Here is a 27345-nt window from a genome sequence, read left to right as displayed (position 1 = left end):
GCATTCTTCATAACATCCAAGCAGAAATATAGCATGGGGTGATGAATTTGCTGTTATTATATAATATTATATAATATATTATAATAGGTTATTTTCCCCTTTCAAAGGCAGTCATTCTGTTTCTGTTGTCACCAGTGATTTAAGATTGCATTACCTGAATAAATTTCCCTTTGGAGGGGAAGGTCAAAATATACAGGTTTTTCCCTTGTACCTTTTTGCAGTGTATAGGAAAGAAAGGAAGTTAATTGTTTTAACAGTGCATACTGTACTCAACACTTACTGTCTCATAACAGATGTAACTGATGTGCAGAAAAGACTTTACAACCTGAAAAAGGAGGCAATGCACATACTTTTGTAAACCAAGAAAATCTTTAATAAAAATTATTTTTAAAACAACAGCAACACTGCAAACTGTCCTGAAATCATATACAAAGGTGGAAGGAAGAGAAACAAGTAATATTTAATTTATTTATTTATTTGGCTTATTATTGCCCTGCCCTTTCACCCTAAGGTCCCAGGGCAGATTGCAACGATTTAGAATAGGACATTAAAAACAGTTTAAAAGAAATTACAGTCACAAACTGGCCGGGGGGGGGGTCCTAGAAACGTATGAAGATTTGTAGAGACAAACGCCTCATTTCACAAGCCCCCTCCCCCGATTAAAAACGATCAGAACTCATCCATTGCCACCCAGATCTCGGCTTTCTCAGCCAAGTGTCAAAGAAGAAGGAATCAGCATGCAAAGACTGAAGGAGGGGGTCGGATAAGGCGTTTGGGAGGGGGGGGGATAACACCCGCCAGGGGGATCTGGCTATTTTCAAGCATCTGTGAAAAAGAATCACTTCGCTCACATTCCACGTTGAGGCTGATGTCTAATGAGAGAGCGGTCATTAATTGCCTGTTTCTTTCCTCATTGGAGAGCGAGGGAGAAGGTGGGGGAGTTGCATGAGAATAGGGACCAGAGGAAAAAAGGCAAGAGAAAGTTTGACAGCTTGTTGACATCAAAGACTCGCAAGATTAGGCAGCCGCAGGTATAAAAGTGCTGATCTCGAAGAAGGAGAGAGGAGCATTCGGAGCGAGCAGAAGCGGAGTAAGGGGCTTGAGCAGACACCCCCTCCGGGGAGAGGGAGAAGAGGGAGGAAAAGAAAGAAGCAAGAAGACTTCTCATTTAGACGAGGGTGAAAAAGAGAGGGAGAATGGGAGCGAGACAATTCTGACCCGAGTCAACCCTCTTAAGTTCCCTGAATTCGGAGTCAATTCGGATCTGAGCACAGGAGAGAGAGAGAGAGAACGGGGATTTAGGTGACACAAGATAGAAAACAAGACTCTTAGGTTAGAAGTTTAGAGAGAGAGGAAAAGAGACTTCGGAGCAGCCTATGCAGCGATGCTTCCCAGGACCCCCTCGCTCTTGGAGCTGATGTCTTGGGCTCTCGCCCTCCTGGGCCCAGCCTGCTCGCAGACGGTCGAGCTGCTGCAAGAGGCCGCCGAGGGCCAGCTCCGGCCCGCCGCCTCCTCTCCGGCCGGCCTGGCCGCAGCCCCGGCCCGCCCTCGCCCGCAGCCCCCGGCGCTCCGCTCCCCGGTGTACATGCTGCAGCTGTACCGGGCCCTCGTCGTGGGGAGCCCCCCGAGCCAGCCCAGCGCAGAAGCCTCCGCCTGGAGAGAATCCGACACCATCCTCAGCCTGGGGGCGCGACGTAAGTCCTGCTCCTTGCCTCGGTTGACCCCTTTCCGTCCCCCCCACCGCCACAAAAAGCCTCCCCTCGCCCCTTTCCATTTTGAGTTACTTCCATTCTGATTTCTTGCCCAGGGTTTGTAAGGACATCCTTGATGGATGGATGGATGGATGGATGCTTATCAGCATCCCTGGGTGGTGGTCCTTCTGGCCTTAAGTCAACCCGCCTCCCGCCTCTCCTTCCCGGGCCTCTTTTTTGTGGATTGTGGCCCCAGACGTCTGCAACGGAGGGAGCCCCCCAAGAGAGAGATGCAATCCACATCCCCTTTCCCTTACTACTAAGGACATCTGTCAGGAACCAGAAGGGAAAGCAGGGAGGGGGGAGAAGCGAGGCTGGGGGTGTCGCATGATGCGCAGGAAGGGTGCAGCTAGAGGTTGCCACGCTCCAGAAGCTGCCTTACACTCGGGGAGGAGTGAGGCACCTGGAAATGGCCAGCGGAGGAGAAAGCGGCGTCTCAACTTTCCCTGGAAGGGTATTGGGAGATGCTATTGTCTGAGCTGCGTTCAAAGAAAGGGAAAACAGGTGGAGAGAGAGGGGTGGGGGTGGGAAAACAGATTTCTGTGTACAGACTTGACTGTTCTCCCATTATGGCTGTGCGTGTTCTGTCTGATCCAGCTGCACACTTTGCTGTGTCCGTGGATGGTTATGGGGTTCAGGAACTCTAGAATACATTTGTACACCATGGCTGGTTTTTATTCTAGGGATTAGAAACACCACTTATTTACACTGTACCCATGTAGGACCATAGGAAGCTGCCTTTTATCAGGTCAAACTAATTGTGCATTCAGCCCAATATCAACCCTCACCTCCCCCCTCAAACCCTGGAGCATGTTTGCAAATGATGTGCAACAGTCATGGCCTCTGCGGTGGTGAATTTGTCTTCCTTTTCTTACTTTTCCGTTTCGGCTTTTTGAGTTGGAATATAATTTTATACAGTCAATACCAACTGTTTCCCCTCAGTCTTTTGTTAGCACTTCAAAAGCAGAAAGGTATTTTTTAAATGTCCTAATTAGTTATCAACACTTTCAAAGAGGGGGCATCAAAGGGTCTACGGGTGTGAGGAGTACAATGAAATTTAATGAGCTACGTGCCTTTAGTCTTTGAACTTCCATAACCCAATCAACCACTTAACTAGCTGATGCAATGAGTTAATAGCTGTCTTCAAGACAGCAGGGCCAGGGGAAGATAAAATGGACAGCTGGAGCTTGTGCAGCTAATCTGGAACTGATGTTGTTAGGGACACGCATTAAGGAGAGTAAGGATTCTAAGATACCCATATCTTGGAAATGGAGAATTATAATACTCAGCTGTTGTACATGCAGATGACTTTCAGGGTCCCTTTCCAACTCTACAATTTTATTATTCTATATACCACTCTAGTTTTCAACAGCCATTCTCTCTATCTCTCTATAGATTTATTGCGGCCATTGGCCCATATCGAAAACAATACATCAAAATTTATCCATAAACAATACAATTTAAACAGTTCCAAGTTAAACAGTTCCAAGTTCCGGTATCTGACGAAGTGTGCATACACTGTTTAAATACACTGTTTAAATACACTGTTTAAATACAATTTAAACAGTTCCAAGTTAAACAGTTCCAAGTTCCGGTATCTGACGAAGTGTGCATGCACACGAAAGCTCATACCAAGAACTAACTTAGTTGGTCTTTAAGGTGCTACTGGAAAGAAAAAATTTTTTTTTGTTTTGACTATGGCAGACCAACACGGCTACCTTTCTGTAACTAGTTCCAAGTTAAAACACCCATATAAAACCAATTTTACTTCAGTTAAGTAAACACTATACACAATAAGCTCCCTCTATGTAAACCGCAATTCAAATCCATCAGATTTTGGGGGGTATGCGTCTTAGTTCTGGCACTTATTGATGGTTCTTAAGTTTAGCTAAGCTGTCAGAGTCATACAGTGATCCATTTCTCCTCTTTTGAAATAAAACATTAATCAGGTATCTAGCGACTGCAAGGGATCTACTTGTATCTTCGTCGTTTAATAAGTATATTATTTGGGCTTCCTGAGGTCTGTCAGCAATTCTCGATAAATATGGGGCCAGAAACTTGGACCATGAAGCCTAATATAATGGACAACAGAAGATTATATGATATAATGATTCTATAGGTCCACTTTTACAGTCACAGAGGAGTGAGATCTGTCCGTTGGAGAGTCCAACAGCCATTCATATAAGCTGCCCTGTAATACTTACAACAGTCCTGTGAGGGAGGCCAGTATTTTCCCCATATTGCAGATGGGGGGGGGAGGTTCCTGGGGAGGTGAGCTGAAGCAGATAGATGTGGCTTCATTAAGGAAATTACTAATTCATATCCCACTTTCTTTGCCACCATAAAAACCAGCTCCATGGTACCTGGCAGTAAAGGCTAGATTTTTCTTCAAAAAATTGAGTTCACTTAGCACCCATTGATATTAATGGAGTTCAGATAATTTCCTGAGCATCTAAGCTTCATTTATGTGTCTGTTAATTTTCTATGGTCTTTCTCAGCAAGAAAGGGAAGTATTTTTTTATTACTAATTTTTAGTAATTAGTACATTAATATCCTGCTTTCCCTCCAAGGAACTCAAGGTTTCATTGCCCCATTATATCCTCACATCAACTGTGTGTGGTAGCTTAGGCTGAGAGATAGTAACTGGCCCAAAGTCACCCAGTGCACTTCCTGCCTGGGTGGGGATTTGAACCCTAGTATCCCAGATTGTAGTCTGACCCTAACTGCTACACCATGCTGGCTCATATCCTATTCTTCTAGATATGTTCCTGGCTGCTCCTGGAAATCCCCTCTTCCCAGTCTGAGAACAGCTCAGTCACTGCTTCGCTCAACAATATACCAAGAATTACAGGTCCATTTCAAATTTACCATTGTAAGAACAAAGGTTATTTGATTTGTCTATCTAGCTTATTGTTATCTACTTTGACTGGTAGCAGCTTTCCAGGGAGAGAATCTTTTCAGATCACCTGCTGCATAATTCTTCTAAACATATGCCAAAACACATGCTTAACCAATGTGCTATAGTCCCCCTCAGTTCTCTTGGACCCCTGTTTCTCACTTGTTTGTGCTGTTTTTTTTCTTTAATAATAATATGACAACCCCCCTTTTTTAAAAAAAGAAAAAGCTGAAAGACTCCAGGGAAAAGTGGGTGGGTAGATTAGTGGCATGAGAGGTGCTAGCCAATCAGTACTGCACACAGGCAACTTCAGCTGCAACAGACAGAAGTTTAGAGGAAATTGTTTGGGTGAAGAAAATGCAGTGGATGCTCTTGCACGGGGGCACAGTTCTATGCTGGCCTTCATAGATGCTGTTTTATCTTCCCACCCCATGTCCTCTTGTCCTGCCCTCTCCCCAATACTGCTTTTGAGAGTTAAGAACCTTTAATACTTAATGGTGTTCCTTTGTTCCATTCATCCCAACCAGTGCCATTCTTCTGCCTTCCAGATTATTTCCAGTTTGAGGACCACTGGGACTTCTCTTTTGACTTGACCTCCATTTCCAGCAGCTCTGATGTGAGGCTGGCAGAATTCCGGGTCTGCCTGACGTCTTTCTCCCAGTACAGGAGTGTCACTTTGAACATCTACCACAGCCATGAGCGCACTTGTCATGGGAACCAGACCTGCACAGACAAGATCTTCCTTGGTTCTTTCATTAGCAGGAACTCCAGCCACTCCTCCTGGAAAGTCTTCAACGCCACCAGCATACTCCGCTTCTGGCTCCACCAAGGGGTATCATTTGGCATGGGTGCTCCAGATGATCAGGAGCGGCACTGGGTGGAGGAGAACCTATCTCAGGACAATGACGGAAGAGCAGCCGGTGGGTTCCATGGAAAATGTGGGTGCAATGACGATCAACAGGCCCACGTATTGAGCCATAGCATGACTGACAGAGTCCTACTGGTTATCTTCTCCAAAGATAAGGATCTGGTGGAGCCCTCTCAGGGCCCAAGTCTCATCAGGACGGTGGAGATGTCCAAGTACATCATGATGGACAACACTTTCAAGGAGACTGGGGGCCGTCGGCACCGGCGGAACAGGAAGCAGAAGCAAAGGATTAAAGCGGCTAATATTTCCACCGCCAACTTTGGCAAAGAAGGGAGGTCTCTGTGCAGGAGGGTAGATATGATTGTGGACTTTGAGCAGACTGGCTTTGGAAGTTGGATTGTGCACCCGAAGAAATACAATGCCTACCGGTGTGAGGGAGAGTGCCCGTTGCCTGTTGATGAAACCTTCAAGCCAACAAATCATGCATATATTCAGGTTTGTCTTTATGTTTGCATTTTAGGGGTCTTGGAAACTAGAAACTGGGTCCAATGCAATATATCCAACTTCACAGTCCAGTCTTATATGCTTTATAAACAGCACATTAAGAACAGTGGAAAGTGAAGCCCATATTTATACACCTGCAAAAACCTTTCTTTTTCTCCTATCCATTAGTTGCTTGTATGCTCAGCTCTTAGTTCTGTATAGAACAATGATTTAACTAACACTGGGGATCATTTATGTATAAATACTGGTGATGATGAAGAGAAAGAAAAGGGCACGAGGAGTCAGGACATTGATCCATGTAGCTCAGTATTACTGGCACTAACTGGCAGTGGTATAATTTTAAAAAATCGTAAGGACAGCTGAGGCAATAGGTAGCATCAGTGTTTTTTTCTGGGGGGATGAAGGGGTACACATACCCCTAAACATTTTGTGAATCTAAGTTTGGCCTCATTGAGGGGCAGTATTTCAATATGAGTAGGATAATGAAAGTACCCCTAAACATTTTTTTAGGAAAAAAAGCAGTGGGTAGCATCATTTTCAAAAGCCATCTGTTACTAATCTGCAGGGCTGAGGAGGCAGAGGAGGCTACCTCCAGGGGGACCATAAGAAGGAGGCCTTATCCCACCAAGAATTTCAGCAAGTGACATAGCACTGGGCTACGATTGTGTCCTAAGGCTCTGTTTCTCTCCCCACCCCATCAGGAAATGTCAGTCCTGTTTTATTCCCCTACTGGCTTTTTGGGATGAATTGTTAACATTGTTGTTGTTTAGTCGTTTAGTGGTTTCTGACTCTTCATGACCCCCTGGACCAGAGCACGCCAGGCACTCCTGTCTTCCACTGCCTCCCGCAGTTTGGTCAAACTCATGCTGGTAGCTTTGAGAACACAGTCCAACCATCTCGTCCTCTGTCGTCCCCTTCTCTTTGTGCCCTCCATCTTTCCCAACATCAGGGTCTTTTCCAGGGAGTCTTCTCTTCTCATGAGGTGGCCAAAGTATTGGAGCCTCAGCTTCAGGATCTGTCCTTCCAGTGAGCACTCAGGCCTGATTTCCTGTTAACATGTTAACATGTTGTTAGTTAATTACTGTCTTTCTCCAGCTCTCTCTAGAAGTTAGGCTTTGGTCCTAAATACTGTACATTTACCTAAGTTCAGGCTGTCAGAACTGGGGATGAAAAGCCAGCTGGCTCGGTCCCAGCTGGAGTGTCTCTCCTCTCAGCTGCTGCGGAGATCCATCGACCTCTGCTCCTCCGACATTCGTCAGTGACTCAAGCTGCAGTGCATACTTGAGCACACATTACTCATCAATGTAAACTGCACAACAGAAGAGGCTTGAGGCGTAGATACAATACTAAGGCCACACATTTATTATACATAAATCAGGACAAAGAAAACATGACTTCTCCCCTTGTCATCTTCTCGGAGTGAGACTGAAAAACAAAAGCAATGCAGAGCGGAAGTTCTCCTCACGCCAGCAACCTGTGCTGGAATGTAAACAGACATGTGACATGTAACAATCCCAACATATCTGCAGCAAAATGTGGAATAGAATTCCCAGCACAGGCTCCACTGAACTCACTGGGGCTAACTTTTGCATAGATGTGTTACCAGATTGCACTGCACATCTCTGCCCCCAAGGCTATTTGCCCCCAGAGGTGCCTTTTGGAGAGAAGACAAAAGCACCTCTGGGAGCACATATAGTGGGGGGGGGGCTATTTTGGTGGGGAAATAGTGCTGGGGTGTTGATCAGGACCTATCAATGCCATATGTAGCTCGACCCGAGAAGCCTGTGTCCACCCATAACAGACACCTTCCTTACATGAAGAGCTTCCTTGATTTACCCCTTGAGCAATCTCAGCAGCCTGCTATGCTCACAGCTAAAGTGTGTGGGGTTCGGAACACCTTCACTTTGGGGAGGGGCGACTGCCAGTTCTTGCAGGCTGAGGAAGCTGTGGTCCTCCAGATGGTGCTGGACTACAGCTCCCTTCACCCCTCACTGTTGGCTGTGCTGGCAAGGGCTGATGGGAGTTGGAGTCCCAACTTCTAGAAGGTCACAAATTCCTCGGCTTTGGTTTGAACAGACTCCACCACCCCCTGCTCAGTTCTATAAAGAGGTTCTCACTGTTGAGGAAGAAATTTCACTGGCTTTTTAAAAGCCTTGGATTTTTAATTTTTAAGCAACAACATTCCAAGTGGGGGAAAATTAATGCTCCTTGTGAGCTCATGCATTCCTTGGCCCTGCAATCCCCCCAAATGGAGGTGTTTTGACCAAGCACAAGGCACAAGAATGCCCTAGGCAGGCATGGCCACATCACCAGAGAGAGCTCCAAGTTAGCAGCTTGCTCCGATAAGCTCTGGAGGCTGGAGCTCTGCCAAGGCTTTATATCCCTCTTGCGGCAGAGTGGCACTCCTTGGCTCCTTCCTGAAGTATGGAGAGCCTTGAAGAGGAATTCCTCCAGCCCTGTCAGAAATCAGCAAGTGTCCTCTGGGTTCCTTCTTTGCTCTTGGGTTTCCTTGATGTAGAAGAGGCTGGTCCCTCAGAAGAAACTAGCCCAGTGGGTGTTCCCAGTTTGGGGGCCTGTCACAAGCCCTCAATATCAGGGGCCTGGGGCAAATCCCTTCCATAGTTTATGGCCCTGGTCTTTCTGATTGGGCTGGCTGCTCCTCCTCTTAGTCAAATTCCAGACTCTTTTATGTATTTGGGGTGGGGTAGGGGTCACAAAATATTTGCACCAGATTCTGCCAGGTCATAATTGGACATGGTGGGACTGCACTGCTTACCTGACTGCCCTCCAGCCGAGTTGCTCCTGCGTTCTGGATTGAGAGAGGTGAGGTGGTGAGGTCAGCGCAGTGCAAACACATCATCAGAGCCAATCTGGCGCTCCAATCTGCAATTGCACTGCAGTGACCTCACCACCTCACTTGCCCCTCTCTGTTGTAGTATGAAGCAGCTAGGGAGGCCAGGTGAGTGGTGTAGCCCCACTGCGCCCTGCCCTACTGCCCTTAACTACACTGTGCCAGTTCCTGGATATGATGTTTTCCTCTTCCTTCTTTCCCTTTCAGAGCTTGCTGAAGTTATACCAACCCAACCGGGTGCCTTGCCCATCTTGTGCCCCTGTCAAAATGAGCCCGCTGTCTATGATGTACTACGAGAAAGGGAAAGTGAGGGTCCGTCACCATGACGACATGATCATCGAGGAATGTGGCTGCAACTGATGCATATGAGTCTTAGCTACTTGGTGGATGGGGCCTCCTCCAGATACCAGCTCCCTAAAACTCAAAGCACCTTCCCCTCTTGCAGCAGAAGCCCAAGAAGCATTGACCCTAAATGGAGGAAAAAGTAGACTCCTCGCCACTTGGAGATCAAGCTGTTTCTCTAGGGTGTTGTCTATATAATCCTTATCAAAATGGGGGAATGGAATAGGCAGAGGATTATGACAGGGGTCATGCTTTTCTTAGGGAACTTAGACTGCTCCCAGAAGCAGAGGGTCCTCACAGAAATAACCCCTCTCCCACACCTGGGGTTGGTTCCAAGTTTTTGGGGTCCCTTGGCAAAGTAAGATCAGCTGAGCCCCTTTCTATGTCAACTGGCCTCCCTGGTGGGCTTGTCTGGTGGCTTGAAGGCCTTGATGCTGCCATCTTTTTAATTTCCCACAATGCCCCTGATGTAATGTTAGTTCAGGGAATTGTGGGAAATTAACATAGAGCCAGCTGCCCAGTGCAGAAGTTGGTTTAAAGGGGGCTCCAGAGTAGGCATCAGTTGTGGTCCATGCTGGCTCAAACATCTGTAGCTCTTTCCAAAAGTCCCACCTTTGAGAGATTATTTATAAACAGAGCCCCTATATGCAAAACACAGGTCTACCAATTTTTTCTGAGATCGGTGGGATGATAGGCGCATGCTGAACCACTAGTGAAGACAGTTGTTTTGTACACGTCTGTAAATAGCCTCTTTGACTGGTTTTGAGAAAGTAGTGATATATTCCTGAAAAGGTATACAGCTCTCCTTTCAAGGTATGAGAGGCCCCATCTGCACTATTACGTTTAAAGCACTATTACACTACTTCAAACAGCCATGGCTTCCCCCAGAGAATCCTGGGAACTGTAGTTTGCAAAGGGTTCTGAGAGTTGTTAGGAGACCATTATTTCTCTCATAGAGCTACAATACCCAGAGTTCCCTGGGAAGTGGAATTGATTGTTAAACCATTCTGTCATGTACATCAATTCAATGTGCATTTATTTGGAATAAAATTCCTCCGGCTTCAGTGAGGCTTACTCCCAAGTAAATGTGCATTAAAGAATCCACAGTTTGTCATACTGCTGACCTCCAGCTTCTTTTTAGTATTAAAGAAAATAACTTCCATTCTTTCAAACTTTGTCTGTCTTGTGTGATTATTCTGTGAAGATTTAAAAGTTTAAATGAGATCATAAACAAATTTCTGAGTTAACATTTTGTAATACAGATTCTGCTCCCCCTACAATGTAACTGGGATTTAAATGCATAATTTCAGTGTAGATCATCTGAACTAAAATCATAGGGTACAAAGGGAAGTGTTGTATAGCAGGTCAGACCATTTGGCTATATTGACTGGCAGTCAGCAGCTCTCTGAGGACCACCTTCCCTATCATCTACTTTGCTCAACCCACTGAGAGCTATGACCCTTCCCCATCATGAGACGTAACTGAACAGTCCATCTGCTGTGGTGGCCACGCCAATACGGAAGGAGTGACCTGAGAATTCCCTTGGATCGCCGCCACAGGCCCCAATGGCCTTATGGAGGACTGTGAAGGCATCTGGTGTCTTCACTGCCTCATGTGCCAGTTAGTGGAAATGCTCCATCACCGCTTGATTGTCCGGCAGAAACAAACCCTGGAATTTCTGAAATGATTTTCCCAGATGCGAAGGGCAACGGCTGTTGATTGGGGGGGGGGGGTGCGTTCTAGAAACAGGCGAACCAAAACAGGAAAGTGGCAACCGTTGCGAAATCAATGTATTTTTCTGCCTCCCTGTTGGGATAAGTTTTCAACAGGGGCAGCATGGCTGGAAGAGAAACAGGGGAGGGGGCTAGGGAGGAAAAGGGGGTTACTTCTGCACAGTGCCTCTTGAGTGCTGGGCTTTTTATTGAAAAAGGGGGGACGGTGCCAGTAATCACCATGGAGATGTTATAATAAGTGCCACATGGCTTAGTCATGCTGGCCACATGACCCAGAAAAACTATCTGTGGACAAATGTCGGCTCCCTTGGCCTATAGAGCGAGATGAGCTCCGCAACCCCAGAGTCGTTCGTGACTGGACTTAACTGTCAGGGGTCCTTTACCTTTTTATGTAACAACCAAAGATCTTGGATGATATGGTTGTCATCAATGCTTCAAATAAAGACAATAAAGAGATGAAAGGAGGATTTCTGTGTTTTGTTTTCCGCCTGTTTTTGCATCTCCGTTGCAGTACCTAGATTGTGCCCCATTCTTTCTAGGGCCCAAAATTCAGCAGAAAACAAAATTTTACATATGAAACGATCAATGCAATTGCCCTTGCATTCTGAGAGCAGAACATTTCAGCATAGCTAAATATGCACAGCTGCTTTTAATTTACAATCATTATCATGTTTTCTCAGTTTTGGGCTACAATTTGCCAGGGAGATCTTGCTCCAGTCCCATTCATTTGGGCTTTTCTTTGTTCTGTTGTCAAAATTGGGTATTTCATTTCAAGTTAGAGCACCAAGGGAAGGAAATAAAAACCAGGGCTTACAGAACACGGTGTATGGTTTTATGTTTTTACATTGTTGTAAATATATTTTTATAAATAAATAAGTCATAAAGGCCGAGGGGTGTGTGTGTGGATATGGAAAGGGATGAGGTTTGTAATTGGACTCGACAAATGGCTCCTGCAGCAAAATGTTGCCGCGTGGAGTGCTCCTCTGCCTGCCAGCCAGCCACCCATTCTCTCTTCCACAATCGTCCATTCTATTCCACCTGCCTAGTTTTCCACTTCTGAGGATGCTGGGGATTAAATCTGGGAGCTTCTGCAGACGAGGCAGTGGATAAAAGTTCTTTCTCCCTCTCCATGCTAAAACTTGTGGACAGCCAATGAATCTGAATGTTGGTAAGATTCAGGGCAGCTAAAAGAAGGCACTTCTTCATGCAGCACCTAAGGGAAAGGTAAAGGGACCCCTGACTATTAGGTCCAGTCATGACCGACTCTGGGGTTGCGGCGCTCATCTCGCTTTATTGGCCGAGGGAGCCGGCGTACAGCTTCCAGGTCATGTGGCCAGCATGACTAAGCCGCTTCTGGCGAACCAGAGCAGCGCATGGAAACACCGTTTACCATCCTGCTGGAGCGGTACCTATTTATCTACTTGCACTTTGACGTGCTTTCGAACTGCTAGGTTGGCAGGAGCAGGGACCGAGCAACGGGAGCTCACCCCGTCGTGGGGATTCAAACCGCCGACCTTCTGACCGGCAAGTCCTAGGCTCTGTGGTTTAACCCACAGCGCCACCCGCGTCCCCCATGCAGCACCTAGTAGCTACCAATTTTAAAAAGATTGAACAAATTCATGGAAGAGAGGTTATCTGCTCTACTGCCATAGCTGGAGGCAGCACTGCTTCTGAGTATGTACCTTTGCTGGAAAGCAGAAGATGGGAGAGGGCTCTTGTGCGCAAATGCTGCTTCAGGGTTTCCACAGGCACCTGGCCGGCTGCTGTGAGCAGGGGCAGACCTTGGCGCCTCAAATTTCAGTGCTGCCCTGGAGCAACCCCTCCCCCCAAAAATATTCTATCGGATGTCATAGTTGTGGTCCCTGCTGAGGTGCCCTAGAAGCTCTGTCCCTGGTGCAAGCAAACCAGTCACACTCCCCTAGGAGTTCTAAAGACTGCGGAGAGAATAATTTGGTGCACTTTTCCCACCTTGGATCAAATCTATGCTTCCAGGTGCCATAAGAAAACTGCAGAGATAGCGCAGGATAGTGCGCACCCTGGAAATGATATCTTTCAGCTTCTGCCTTCTGGAAGAAGGTACAGGGTTATAAAGACTAGGACTAGCCGCCTGAGAAACAGTTTCTGTCCAAATGCGATTGGGTTTTAAATACAGTGTAAGGAGTCTCTAAGGGACGTGGGTGGCACTGTGGGTTAAACCACAGAGCCTAGGACTTGCCGATTAGAAGGTCGGCGGTTTGAATCCCCGCGACGGGGTGAGCTCCCGTTGCTCGGTCCCTGCTCCTGCCAACCTAGCAGTTCGAAAGCACGTCAAAGTGCAAGTAGATAAATAGGTACCGCTCCAGCGGGAAGGTAAACGGCGTTTCCGTGTGCTGCTTTGGTTCACCAGAAGCGGCTTAGTCATGCTGGCCACATGACCTGGAAGTTGTCTGCGGACAAATGCCGGCTCCCTCGGCCTTTAGAGCGAGATGAGCGCGCAACCCCAGAGTCGGTCACGACTGGACCTAATGGTCAGGGGTCCCTTTACCTTTTAGGGAGTCTCTAGGGACGCGGGTGGCGCTGTGTGTTAAACCACAGAGCCTAGGACTTGCTAATCAGAAGGTCGGCAGTTCGAATCCCCGCGATGGGGTTAGCTCCCATTGCTTGGTCCCTGCTCCTGCCAACCTAGCAGTTCGAAAGCATGTCAAAGTGTAAGTAGATAAATAGGTACCACTCCGGCGGGAAGGTAAATGGCATTTCCGTGCACTGCTCTGGTTCGCCAGAAGCGGCTTAGTCATGCTGGCCACATGACCCGGAAGCTGTACACCGGCTCCCTCGGCCAATAAAGCGAGATGAGCGCTGCAACCCCAGAGTCAGCCACAACTGGACCTAATGGTCAGGGGTCCCTTTACCTTTACCTTTACCTTTACCTTTAAGGAGTCTCTATGGGAGTATATTGTATTTTAAAATGGGGTATCAGAGTTTTTAGGGGGATAACCAGGTTAGGATAGCTGGGATAATAGGCTTGTTGGTTTTTGAATGTCTTATGTAGATTTTTTCAATTTCATTGTTTTGTATGGGACAATGACAATAAAGATTATCGTATCGTATCATCGTATCGTATCAAGTATTGTAGATCTGCTGTGAGAAAAGGGTGCTTGGCTAGATGGACCATTGGCCTGATCCAACACCCTCTCCTTACATCCTTATGTTTATCCAGGCCTGCCTCCAAACCTGCAAAACATAGGACAGTGATTTACCAGGGGCAGTAATAAAAGAAAAAGAAAAGAAACAAACCAATTCTGGGCAAAAAGGTGGAAACTGCAGTTTATGATCTCTTATTTTCATGCCAAGCCTAATCCTGCTCCCTGTCCTCAAGGCTAAATTCCACCCCCCCTTTTCAGGATACCATGCAGAAGACTGTGCTATGGGTCATGCCCTTTGATCTTAAGTCTGGGGTCTTTTGTGTAGTGGATGTTTGTGTAACTGGGAAGAAGCTGTTTCCCCAGGGAGTCTTGTCATCCTGGAAAGTGAGAATCCAGACACCTGAGGGAGGCTGAGCTCTGCAGCAAGGGGGAAAGATCATTCATGCTCATAAACAGCTAATCATCGCCAACCAACACCCCCCCCCCAAGACAAAAGTTGAGTTAAGGGTCACTTCCCATGAGAGAGCCAGTCCAGGAAGGCCATTTGAAATATGCTTGCACCCTTGAGTTGTTCAAGCCATGACTGTACTAATCTGCCTGGTCCTGAGAATGTTTTAAAGAGGACATTGACAAACTGGGACAGAAGAGGACAGCCAAGATGGCAGGTGGTCTGGGATCCAAGTCCTGAGGAGACAGTTGAAAGAATTGGGTCAGATTATTTTTTTTAAGCTGGTTTTCCAGTTGTACAAATTCCCCATCAGACACCTAAAAAAACAAAAACAAAGTGTGCTTTGCCCGTTGTTTACCCCTTGCCTAAAATCAGTAGCAGCTTCTCCCTAGCAGTCAGTAGTTTGTATTGACTGTACAGTGATGGTTCATTGATGAACCTGCCTTGGTTCAGTAACCAGCAGTACTCAAAAGGAGTACTCAGAGAGAATACTGAGAGTACATTGGGAGCCAGTGTGGTGTAGTGGTTAGAGCAGGGGCCGGTTCACTCCAGTGGAGATCCCTCCGTGGACTGGATTGCACACGCGCATGAGCACGCGCCCCCACGATTTCTGGTGTCTGCGTCTGCGCAGATGTGATTTCCGGCGCCACGGAAGCGAGTCCCTGTGCCACACTGCCGCCGGTTTAGCGAAGCATGCGGGGACTCGCCGAGTGGGCAGCTGGGTTCGGGGGCAGCTTGTTGGCCGGTAAAATGACCCCTGTGGGCCACTTGTGGCCCATGGGCCTTAGGTTGCCTACTCCTGGGTTAGAGTGTCCGACTAAGACCTGGGAAGATGAGGGTTCAAATTCCCACTCAGCCTTGAAGCTCACCTTGGGCTATTCATTGCCTCGCAGCCTTAGGCTATCTACCTTTCAGAGTCATTGTGGGAATTATATGAGGAGCGGGGGGGGGGAGAACCATGTGTGCCCCCTTGAGCTCCTTGGGAAAACAAGGTGGGATAAAGGAAACAAAATGAATAAATGAATAATACTGTAATGGTATTTGCAAAGATGTGACGAAACTTTACCTGCCCTAAGGTAAAGGTGATGAAGAAGGGGCTAACTGATCCCCCAAGATCCCTTAAAATTCTGTGATTAGACATATCCACTCCACACAGTTTAAGCGCTGTTCTACTGCTTTAAACAGCCATGCCTCTCCCCTGCAAGAATCCTGGGAACTGTAGTTTGTTAAGGGTGCTGAGACTTGTTGGGAAACCCTTATTCCTCTCACAGAGTTACAGTTCTCAAACTGATTTTAAAATCATAGCTTCCTATGTTCCTTTCATGCCTGATCATTGACTGTTCTGGCTGGGGCTGATGGGAGTTGGCAACCAACATTATCTAGAGCAGGCTTGTCACTCCCAAGAGACTGCGATCTACTCCCACAATAAATCATCATCATCATCAATCTTTATTACGGTCCAGAGACTGAACAAATAGTTACAAAGCAATACACAATTCATACAGCCTACCTCCAGGTTAAACAAGCATTTTGTTCAGAATATAGGGATCATTGGTTCTTGCAACCACCAATAAAAACTTTGCCACTGCTAATGTTCTAGCGTTTGTCCGGTCTTCCAATAGGAACCTGACATAGTGAGCCTCTGATTTTCCCGGGAAAGGTACCAGCAAGGGTAATATCAGTTCAGCCCTGGCTTGCTCATATTTTGCACAGAGCAACAAAATATGTTTTATGGAATCGATGTCTAGAGCACACGAGCAAAGTCTCTCCTGGTAGGGAACTCCTCTCAACCTGCCATCCAACACTGCAGAAGGAAAGACGTTTAGTCTGGCTTTGGTGAAAAGCCTTCGATAGTTTGGTAATGTCAGGTTTTTAATGTAAGATGTTAACTTAAAGACATGCCCATATTGTACTCCTACTGCCAGCGGACTACAGACTGCGTGTGATCGAGATCGCAAGTCACTGTGTGCATTATCCCATAATCTTTGCTTTAACATCTTTAGGGTGCCTTCATAACCCAGGTAATGCAGTTGGGGTGTGTGTGTGTGACAGACCAATAGAGGTGGCTTTTTTAGCCATGGTTTTCTGCCATTTGCTGACAAATTCCTCATTGGTCAGGTGTTGGTACTCCCACAATAAATAAAAAAATGGCAATGATCTACCCACTGGATTGACCAGAGCTTTTTTGGTCTAGCAACATCTGTGGCTGGATAAAGGATGAACATTATAGGACCAATCAATTATAGAGCCCAGCTCTCAGTTTCTCCACCATGATCTGCGCTGGCCCCAAATTGGAAGGGGAGGGGGTTAAAAGGAGCAAGCCTTGTGAGAAGGAAGGTGCTGTTTTGCCACTGCCTCCCCACAAATCCACCATGTTTTTCAAGGCTGATTAGCTCCAATCCACATCAGCCTTTGCAGATAAACAAAGCGTGTCTGGTTCTCACCCCTGAGGCCTGCCTGTCAGCACAAAGGAGAGGGTAGCATTGCTGCATATTCAGACAGCGGCTTCACACTGTGAGCCTCTAGCAATTAAGGAGTGGCTAGAGGTTCATTTGCAAGAGCTGTTAACCAAAATGACTTCCCAGAAAGGAATGAACCCACTACTTTCCCCTCCTTCTCCCCCAAATCTAGGAATTGAATTGTCTATCTCAGGGGTAGGCAACCTAAGGCCGGGGGGGGGGGCAGGATGCAGCCCAATCGCCTTCTCAATCCAGCCAGTGGACGGTCTGGGAATCAGTGTGTTTTTACATGAGTAGAATGTGTGCTTTTATTTAAAATGCACCTCTGAGTTATTTGTGGGGCATAGGAATTTGTTCATTTCCCTCATCTACCACAAGCAGAGAGATCCAATGGGGGTTGTGTTGTGGCTTCCTCATAAAAAGGAAGAAGATTCAACAGATGCTTTTGGTAGATTGGATTCACCAAACATCTTCATAGGTAGATGTTGGAGGTGCGATTTATTTTTCTTTGTGATCCAAAATAGTTGTCCACATTTATTATGTATCAGAGAAATCTTTGGTATTTGCAGATGGCCATGCACTTTTAAATTATATGCTTGTGGTGCTGGGACCAACAGCAGGACGACCAAAGTGGTTTTTGCAAGCTCTTATGGTTTCCAAGAGACTTCTGATTCAAACCTGGAAGGACAAACACCCACCATCCATTCTGCAATGGTTCAAGGACCTCACTGCCCTTTGCTGCTGCTGAACGTACAATATTTTGTTTCAGTTTTGTTCAGATATCTATCAAGACATTTGGATGGCAATTTTTACCTATATGTTGACTTACATGTTTAGGATGAGATGGATGATTAGATGGTCATTGCATTTCTAATGCGAGCAAATGTTTCCTTTCCCCATTTTTAAAAACATTTTTATTAGTTTTTATATATATTTTCCAAACAAAACATAACATCTCCTCTCCTCTTATACAACATTTTGGCTGTAAGCCTAGGACTTCCATCAACCATATCTAATGATTTTCAACCTTCATCACTTAGCCTTGCATTTCAATATTTTCACTGTTACTTTAATAGTCATAACTTAAAGTCCCTTATCATAAATTTTACTGCAATATTTCATATAGTTCTCCTTACAAAATCTCTTGTAATCCTATGAGCGTAGTCAATTTGAATACAATTGTTTTTCAAATGGTTCGTATATTTACTCCAGTCTTTCAAGCATTTCTGGTCCCACCGGTTTCGAATTCTCCCTGTCATCTTATCCAGTTCTGCATAGTCCATTAATTTCGTCTGCCACTCTTTTTTTCCCTTTTCCCATTTTTTTGTCTTGCTTCTCCCCTTTCTGTTTTTGTTAAACTTGCTAGATAGACAGACAGATAGATAGATAGCTGGATGCCACCCACCTGAGCTGCACAGCCTTAGTAATAATAATAATAATAATAATAAATTTTATTTATACCCCGCCCTCCCCAGCCAAAGCCGGGCTCAGGGCGGCTAACAACAATAAAATAGTACAACATTCTAAAACCATTCATTATAAAATTAATTAAAATCAAATTGATGGCAACCATTGGGCTAGAGTTCTGTGAAGATTGCCAAAGGAGGGAGTCAGGCTGTGCCCCGACCAAAGGCCTGGCAGAACAGCTCCGTCTTGCAGGCCCTGCGGAAAGATGTCAAATCCCGCAGGGCCCTAGTCTCTTGTGACAGAGCGTTCCACCAGATTGGAGCCACAGCCGAAAAAGCCCTGGCTCTAGTTGAGGCCAGCCTAACCTCTCTGTGGCCTGGGACCTTAAAGATGTTTTTGTTTGAGGACTGTAAGTTCCTCTGTGGGACATACCAGGAGAGTTACACATGTGTCACACATGTGACCTCCCCATACATTCCTCCTATGCATCCTAGGGTGAGGAAGGGCCCATATGTTCCCCTTTCTCTTCAGGGCAGAGGTGTTAGTGGACACCTGCCACTCCAGCTGGCTTCAAGCAGCTATGCTGGGGGGTGCACAACATGAGGCCACCAGTCTTATGGAAAGCAGGCATTGGCAGACTTCTGCTGCTATCCTTATACTGCCCATAGCCTTATGTTTGTGGCCCACATCCATGGACCATGTAGGGAAACAGATGTTAGCTAAACGTTAGGAGAGCAAGATCCCAGCGGTGAGAGCTGTTTGACAGTGGAACAGACTGGCTCAGGAGGTGGGTGGGCTCTCCTTCTCCAGAGGCATTTAAACAGAGGCTGCAGAAACATCTGGTAGGGATGGTTTGCAGCTGCATCCTGCACTGCTGATCCATAAAGAGGTTAGAGCAGATGACCTCCACAGCCTCTGTGTTTCAGTTCTTATGAAAGCATACCTGCTCAAACTACTGCCTACCTTCAAACGGTTATTGGAAGGTCAAAACAGACTCGATATGTATACAGTGGTACCTCGGGTTAAGTACTTAATTCGTTCCGGAGGTCCATTCTTAACCTGAAACTGTTCTTAACCTGAGGTACCACTTTAGCTAATGAGGCCTCCCGCTGCCACCACACGATTTCTGTTCTCATCCTGAAACAAAATACTTAACCTGAGGTACTACTTCTGGGTTAGTGGAGTCTATAACCTGAAGCGTATGTAACCTGAAGTGTATGTAACCCGAGGTATGTAAAGGTAAAGGTAAAGGGACCCCTGACCATTAGGTCCAGTCATGACCGACTCTGGGGTTGCGGCGCTCATCTCGCTTTATTGGCCGAGGGAGCCGACGTACAGCTTCCGGGTCATGTGGCCAGCATGACTAAGCCGCTTCTGGTGAACCAGAGCAGCGCACGGAAACGCCGTTTACCTTCCCGCCAGAGCAGTACCTATTTATCTACTTGCATTTTGACGTGCTTTCGAACTGCTAGGTTGGCAGGAGCAGGGACCGAGCAACAGGAGCTCACCCCGTCAAGGGGATTTGAACTGCCGACCTTCTGATCTGCAAGTCCTAGGCTCTGTGGTTTAACCCACAGCGCCACCCGAGTCCCTGTAACCCGAGGTACCACTGTACAAATGTATCCTGGTGGGGTCTTAACACACAATGAGATACCCTGCTTTTTGGCTTATAGGTGTCAGGTAAGGCTCTGTTTCCACCTTGTGATAAATGTGTTGCTGTTCCATTTTGAGATAATGGGCTGCATCCAACTCAATTGTCCTCAGAGTAGACCAACTGAAATTAACAGATCTACTTAATTAATTAACCTAAGTTAATCATGTCCATTAACTTCCATGGGTCTACTTTGAGCAAGACTAGCATTGGAGACAACTCTGTGCATATTAAGCAGTATTTATTTATTTAGTCAGTTACAGACTAAATAAATAAGTCAAATAAATATGAGAAACAATGATAGTGATGGCCGGTGCTTTTTTTTTAAAAAAAAATACAAAATGGTGATTTTCTTGAGTCAAAATGAGAGTACCCCTAAACATTTTTAAAGAAAGAAAAGCACTGGTGATGGCTTTAAAAAAGAAGAAGTTGCAGACGTACTACACAGCAGGCATTGTTTTCAGAAGAAACTGGAAGCAGCATCAGAAAACAATGGCATGGAAGAAATATACATTTGTTATTCCAGTGCAATTCGAATCCTGCTGGTCCCTCACCAGGGAAATTCAGAAAAATAAAGGAATATTCAAAATACTTAGAAGGGACTAGCACATCTAAACGTTAAATCTGCATTTCTCTGAGGGAGGAAAATAAGGGTTGTTAGATCAGATCATTAGAGAGATATCCAACTCAGCCCACCTTGTGCTTCTCTTATTTCTGCATTCTCATGTATTGACATTCTGGATCCAGAGAAAGCCATTTTTAAAAATTAGCAGTACACTTAGGATTTGGCTATAATGCCCCGATGTGGTATTAACCTCATCCACTTCATCAATAATGAGCCTAAATCTTATACACCCAGACAAGGCAGATTATTTTGAGGATTAAGGGGCAAAGGCCTGACTAGCTTTGATGCAAATGTTCCCAAACTGCGCTGGACCTTTAGCATGTAGGAACATGTTTGAAGTGCTAAAGATCTGATGAGAGACATTTGCATGTAAATGCACGCAAGTGCCATTACTCTCACTCTGAAGCAGGGATGTGCTAAGCAAAGGCTACTAACCGAGCTACACACCTGCTTTCAAATGCATTTTTTTGAGCTTTGTGCCCCCTGCCAGGGAAATACATGCCTGCTGAGCTGGACTCCATTGAGCACCAGTTAGTATCTTCCTTTCCCTAGAGGCCTTTTTAGCACTGTTGATTTTTTCATAAATTGCTGTCACACCTCTTTGAATGCCTTTTGGGCATGTGAAATGTGGGTCATCAAAATTCTCTGATGAACAGGAATGCATTGGTAGCATAACATTGCACTGATATGAGACTGTGTGGTAAATTCAGAGGAAACCTGATTGACCCAGATTTTCTTTTGTTTGGATAACTGAGAAGTAAATATTCTTCAGATGAGCCTAAGCTTTGCATGATTTCCTAAACTTTGTATGGGTTTTTTTTCTTTGCCTTAATTATTTAGTCAAGGATTTGAGGCTTTCTTTCTTTCTTTCTTTCTTTCTTTCTTTCTTTCTTTCTTTCTTTCGCTTTTGTCTTTAATGTTCCTTATCCCATTAATTATTCTATCACCTATGCTTTCTTTCTTGCGTAATCCTTTTGAAATTAGCCCTTTATGGGGCTAAGTATTTGTGTTCTTTTTCTATCCTTTGCTTTGCAATAATACTATCTCCCCCATGTCTGTGTCTCACTGCAGGCATTAATTGACACTGCATGAGTTATGAGGATTATGCTACCACCAATTACTCCTATTATCTATGTTCACTGAATTTATTTGTTATACATATAAGCTTTAATTGAATACTATCGGTCTCTACTTTTTACATTTATGACAACTTGACCCCGATGATCACAGCTTTTTACTTTTCTATATCCATGTATAAAGGATGCTTCCTCGTGTGGCTAAGATTCAAACACAATAAATTTGTTCATCTTTAAAGTGAAAAAAGAGTTGCTATTCGTATTTCATTCTGTGTAGATCCTAATATTGTTTCTTTCCATTAATCTCCTATGTGAAAGCCCTTCAAACTTCATGGTCTTCCTGAAGACCAAAGTTTTAAGAAGGAACGGGGGAAATATGTAATTTACCTTAAAAACCATTGCAAACAATTACAATTATTAGCCGGACTGGAATAACACTTGTAGCTTAATGTTGAATTTGGGGTATAATGGAGATTTAAAAGATTTGATTAATAGACAGGATGCAGGAGGAAAAGGTGAATATAAGGACCCACAAAGGGGAGGAGGGACGTTCAGGAGAGTCTTCGGAATTCTCTTTCTATGTTGATTGTTTGATAATTGTTTGTAATTTTTTAAAAATCTAAAAAACTAAATAAAATTTAAAAAAGAGAAAGACCTTCAAACTTCAGGTCATATTCTAATCAAATACAGAAACATATTTTTATTTCTTGCTACGATGTGGCTACAGTGTAAATGCACACGCAGACTTTCTCAGTTCAAGAGTGATTTCTCCTTTAGCGATTTTACTTGAATTTCCCCACAAGCTTACCTATAATATACAGTGGTATCTTGGTTTGCGAACAGCCTGGTTTGCATATGTTTTGGATTACAAACATGTCAAACCCAGAAGTGCGTGACCCGGTTTGTGAACTTTTTTTAGATTACAACCCTTTTTGGGGGGATTACGAACATTTTTTTTTTGAAGCCCCATTGGCAGAAGTGTGCCTTGGGTTACAACCTGTTTTGGTTTATGAATGGACCTCTGGAATGGATTATGGTTGTAAACCAAGGTACCATTGTACTAAGGACTGGAATCAATTAAAGTTCCTTCAGACTCGTGAGGTTTTTTAAATTTTTGGTTGTTGTTTTTTTTGTAGGTATATTCCACAACATGTCACTGAAAGATTAAGAGTGCTTTAGTGCTGGATTTATATATAGTACTGGACAATCCATCCATCATTCTGTTCTGCACGGTTGTTCTGCGATGCTCCCTCAATCAGATTGTTGCCATCTCATTGGGGAGGGGGGTGTCACTCTTGCACTATAGCCTTGCTCATCTCAACATCACTGAGTCAACAGCATTTGGATTTAAGCCCTGTTAAGTCCCGTTGAATCGGAATAATCCAGTTAAACTAGTTTGTAGTCCGGATTGATAGTAAATCCCCAGTTTATTGACCAATCCATGCTTAAGTCCCAGTGAACTGAATGGAAGGCGCCTATCAGCCATGACTGGGTGGAAAATACTTGATGGGGGACAAAGGAGTCCCATCCTAATGCAACACAAGCATTGCTGGTTTGGGGTAAAGCCATTAGCTTGGTGGTAGAGCATCTGCTTTGTGCAAAGAAGGTCCCAGATTCAGTCCCCAGTGCCCTGGGTAGGGTTAGAGAACACCCCCTGCCTGAAACCCGGGACAGCTAGAGCCACCCAGTGGTTTGGTTTTTGTTTTTGTTTTTTACAAATATTTTATTGATTTTTCAAAAATAACAGAAATAAATAAAAAAAACCAACAAAATAACACAATACGAAAACAAAACGAAACAAATTGACTTCCCTCTAATCCCTTCCCTGGTACCATTATTTGTCAACATACTGCATGCCCATTGTTACGTTTGTAACATATTTAAATCGCCTATTATCCATTCATTGTACTTTTAAAACCCTGCTAATGTATTAACCTGTTAATAATAATAATAACAAATTATTTATATCCCGCGCTCCCCAGCCAAAGCCGGGCTCAGAGCAGCTAACAACAGTAAAAATAGTACAGTTTACATAAAATCACAATCAATTAATTGACATACATTCTAAAATCAATTCAGAATCAAATTAATGGCAACCATTGGGCTAGAGTTCCAAGAAGATTACAGAAGGAGACAATGCTTCTGTATATATGCAATAAACATCTTCCATTCTTCCTTAAATTCTTTGTCATCTCTGCCTCTTAATTTCATTGTCAGTTTTGCCATTTCAGCATGTTCCATTAATTTAACTTGCCAGTCCTCTTTAGGAGCCAGCCAGTGTGGACAATCATGAGCTATAAAAGCCACTGGTTTGCCTTGATCATGTCTTCCAATAATACCTTGACCGGAACCAAACATTCATCAAGAAGACAGCAAGCTTCCCAGCTGATAAAACCTCTTCATCCGGCTGGAAAACCACAAGCAGAAAACCACTTGTGAGAATGAAATGGGGAGAGAGAGGAACCACATACACCCCCCTTGGAGGACAGGGGAGATAGAAGTGGAGCAAATAAACCAAACCTGAGCACATGCTCAGCGCATGAATTGGTATTCCAAAACTTGCACACAAATCCTTCCGGATGGAAAGTGGTTGAATGAGCTGCTTATAAATGATGCTTAATATACTGCTATCTAATTCTGCAGACTAAATGTTTGCTTTCAATGCAGAGGAGAGGAAACTGTCACAGAGGGCGAGTGTGGGGGCAGCTTCTACCGATTCTGTTCAGTTATTATGGCATTTTGAGATAACTGTTTTTTGAAAATGACTTTTATCCATAATTTTTTATGTTTAAGAGAATTTTTGTTTTCCTGTTAATTAAATCCTGCTTTAAATGTGGGTTTCTCATCTGACCATTATCTGGAATCTTTTATTTTGATATTATGTAATGCTTTATTGGATGCTTTAATTTAGGTCGTAAACTGCTTTGAGGTATCATCTATCTATCTATCTATCTATCTATCTATCTATCTATCTATCTATCTATCTATCTATTCCTGTTTCTCACCAACCTTGTTGATTGCAGCAGCCTCATTTAGAAGGGGGGGGGGGGCAGGCTTTGTTTTTGTTGCCATTGTTAAAACATAGGGAGCTGGAAACCTTTGCAAATCATTCTAGAGGTCTCCCAGTAGATCCCTGATCTGCCTTCTGACCTCCCCTGATTTAGCATACCAACTGCAGCCCTGTATATCTTAGTGTGTGTCTCTGTTCCTCATCATCTTAACCCCACATATTCCTGCCAGGTCACTTTGGGGGAGTCTCTTCGGGTGATTCCCCATGGCTCAGGTGCACAGGTTGTAACTACTAGAAACTGCGCGTTCTGTGTTGTGGGCCCAAGCCTGTGGAACTTCCTCCCACTTGAACCTAGGCAGGCACACTCCTTGATGAACTTCCTATTGCAGCTTGCATTTTAAGGTAGCATTTGGTGCGGCTTTGTGACTAATTTTTATTTCTCTTATTCTCTCTCTCTCTGTTTGTAGTTTTATATACATTGCTTAGAAATGTTAATGGAGCTAAGGAAGTTCTAACAGTGGAGAAGGGTCCATTTGGGTGAATGGAGCCCTGCCCCGCCAAACTCAAGTCTGCCCTCAGCCAGTGCCCATCTGCCTGTCTTACCAGTCCAAGGAGCGGAGGGTTGTCTTCCTTCTCCTTTGCCTAAGTGTTGCCCTTGTAGACTTCAGCAGGGAGGAGCTCAAAAATAGAAATAGTTGGTTCCACTTGCAGTAGTTCCACTTCTCATTAGCTCTGGCTCCCCCTGCTGTTGGCCTCCCTCCTTTCCACCCTACCAGACCCAATGGGCTCCAGTCACCACTGATATAATAACACATGATTTATACTAAGTCAGGGGTCAGCAAAGGTTTTTAGCAGGGGGCTGGTCCACTGTCCCTCAGACCTTGGGGGGGCGGCGGCGGACTATATTTTGGAAAAAAAATGAACTAATTCCTATGTCCCACAAATAACCCAGAGTTGCATTTTAAATAAAAGGACACATTCTACTCATGTAAAAACATGCTGATTCCTGGACCGTCTGTGGGCCGGATTGAGAAGGCGATTGGGCCGCATCCAGCCCCCTGGGCCTTAGCTTGCCTACCCATGTACTAAGTGGTCTCCCAATTCTCAAATCCATCTGTAGGGACCTCTATCTTGGAACCTTTCCTAAACTGAAAGAGGAAAGGGATAAGAGAACACATGCAAAAAAGAGGGGGGTGGGAATAAATAAAAGACATAAAGAAAGATTTCAGAGACAGGGGGAAAGAAATGACAGGATGTTTAAGCTACCAGCCTGTAGTAAATGACTTGGGCATTATAAAATTGCATTTGATGGCTCTTTCAGACAAGAATATTTGAAGTGCAGTGTTGGAGATTTTATGGAAGTTCTTGCAACTTGCAAGCCGTTACGTTGGCATTCGTCTGTCTCAAGAGATAATGGACTTCCAGGGCTGGGCAGCGTGTATGGAGATCCTGGGCTGCCCAGATGACAAGACCCCTCTCTCAGCCTCAGTAATGTGGTCCAGAGGAAAGGAAATACTGGTACATTTGGCACCAGTATGACCATTTATAATCATTCATACTGGCTTAGCTGGCTAAACCAGGTTAGCATAGCCTAAAGTTGCCATATTCTGAAGAGCAAAAAGGAGCACATGTGTAGGTGGGCAGAGGGGGAGGGAGAAAAATAGTTGTATTGGTATGTGTGAAGTAAAAGATAAAAGGTGTATTGAAATATTTAATAATTGTAATAAAAATGAAAATAAAGGTAAAAAATAAAAATGGGGTGATAATTAAAATATGTTAGTGAAAGTCTAAGAGATGTCAGAAAAGTAGAGTGGAAAGAGAAAGGGAGATATAATTAAAAGAAGGGGATTCCCCCCCCCTTTCCCTGGAGAAAAGGGGTGGAAAACCCAGTTTCTTTAATTTTAAGTGATGGTTATATAGCAGAAATCTAATACACTGGATTGATGCCTGTCTTTATTGAGATTGATGCTAATATTTTATTGTTGCAGCTGCACTGGAGTCTTGGACAAAGGGCAGAATATACGTTAAATAAATAAATAAATAATTTAAATTTATTTATACCCCACCCATCTGGCTGGGTTTCCCCAGCCACTCTGGGCGGCTTCCAACAAAATATTAAAATACAGTGGTCTGTTAAACATTAAAAGCTTCCCTAAACTAACAGAACCATCCAGGATTTTGCTGCTAACTTCTTCACACTCATTTACAAATAGCATCTTACTCTATTGTCTTGATAGCTATTCAAGTGTTAACACGTTGGAAGGTTTCAATCTGCCCTTTAGGCAACTGAAATTCAGGACATTTTCACAAGAGAATGCACAAAGGCAGATAGCTCACCTAAAACACACACACATACACTGCTCTTTTTCTAAAAAAATGTTTAGGGGTACATTTTCCTGCTCATATTGAAATACTGCCCCTCAGTGAGGCCAAACTTAGATTCACAAAATGTTTAGGGGTATGCGTACCCTTGCATCCCCCCAGAAAAAAGCACTGTACATATATATATATATCTGAAAGTTTTGTCAACTGTTGCTTTTTATGCCATTAGCAGATTAGCCTTTCTAAACTCCTTGAAATCTCTTTATTAGACTCTCTCCAT

The 27345-nt window shown here is 44.6% G+C and overlaps 1 protein-coding gene and 1 long non-coding RNA gene across 2 annotated transcripts; one reads left to right on the top strand and one right to left on the bottom strand.

Moving 5' to 3' along the window:
* The first annotated feature begins 844 nt into the window (after positions 1-844).
* Positions 845-10127, top strand: NODAL (nodal growth differentiation factor). Its single transcript, XM_083588875.1, has 3 exons — positions 845-1694; positions 5196-6010; positions 9078-10127. The coding sequence occupies exons 1-3, from the start codon at positions 1385-1387 to the stop codon at positions 9228-9230; spliced, it is 1278 nt and encodes a 425-aa protein (XP_083445001.1). The 5' UTR covers positions 845-1384; the 3' UTR covers positions 9231-10127.
* Positions 10128-11569: 1442 nt separating this feature from the next.
* On the bottom strand, positions 11570-14780 carry LOC310750789. Its single transcript, XR_014542276.1, has 2 exons — positions 12528-14780; positions 11570-12158 (listed from the first exon to the last, which is right to left on the bottom strand). It is a non-coding gene; the product is annotated as an uncharacterized lncRNA (long non-coding RNA).
* Between the last annotated feature and the right edge of the window lie 12565 nt (positions 14781-27345).

Source organism: Podarcis filfolensis, assembly GCF_964270895.1.
Source record: "Podarcis filfolensis genome assembly, chromosome: 15".
In the NCBI taxonomy this organism is placed as follows: Eukaryota; Metazoa; Chordata; class Lepidosauria; order Squamata; family Lacertidae; genus Podarcis; species Podarcis filfolensis.
This window is presented reverse-complemented; position numbering and strand designations above follow the sequence as displayed.

Bases quoted from the DNA above. Each gene is read 5' to 3' on its own strand.
- NODAL (XM_083588875.1), top strand. From the start codon at position 1,385: ATGCTTCCCAGGACCCCCTCGCTCTTGGAGCTGATGTCTTGGGCTCTC. The intron at 1,695-5,195 runs GTAAGTCCTGCT...TCTGCCTTCCAG, and splicing joins CCTCAGCCTGGGGGCGCGAC to ATTATTTCCAGTTTGAGGAC. The intron at 6,011-9,077 runs GTTTGTCTTTAT...TTTCCCTTTCAG, and splicing joins CAAATCATGCATATATTCAG to AGCTTGCTGAAGTTATACCA.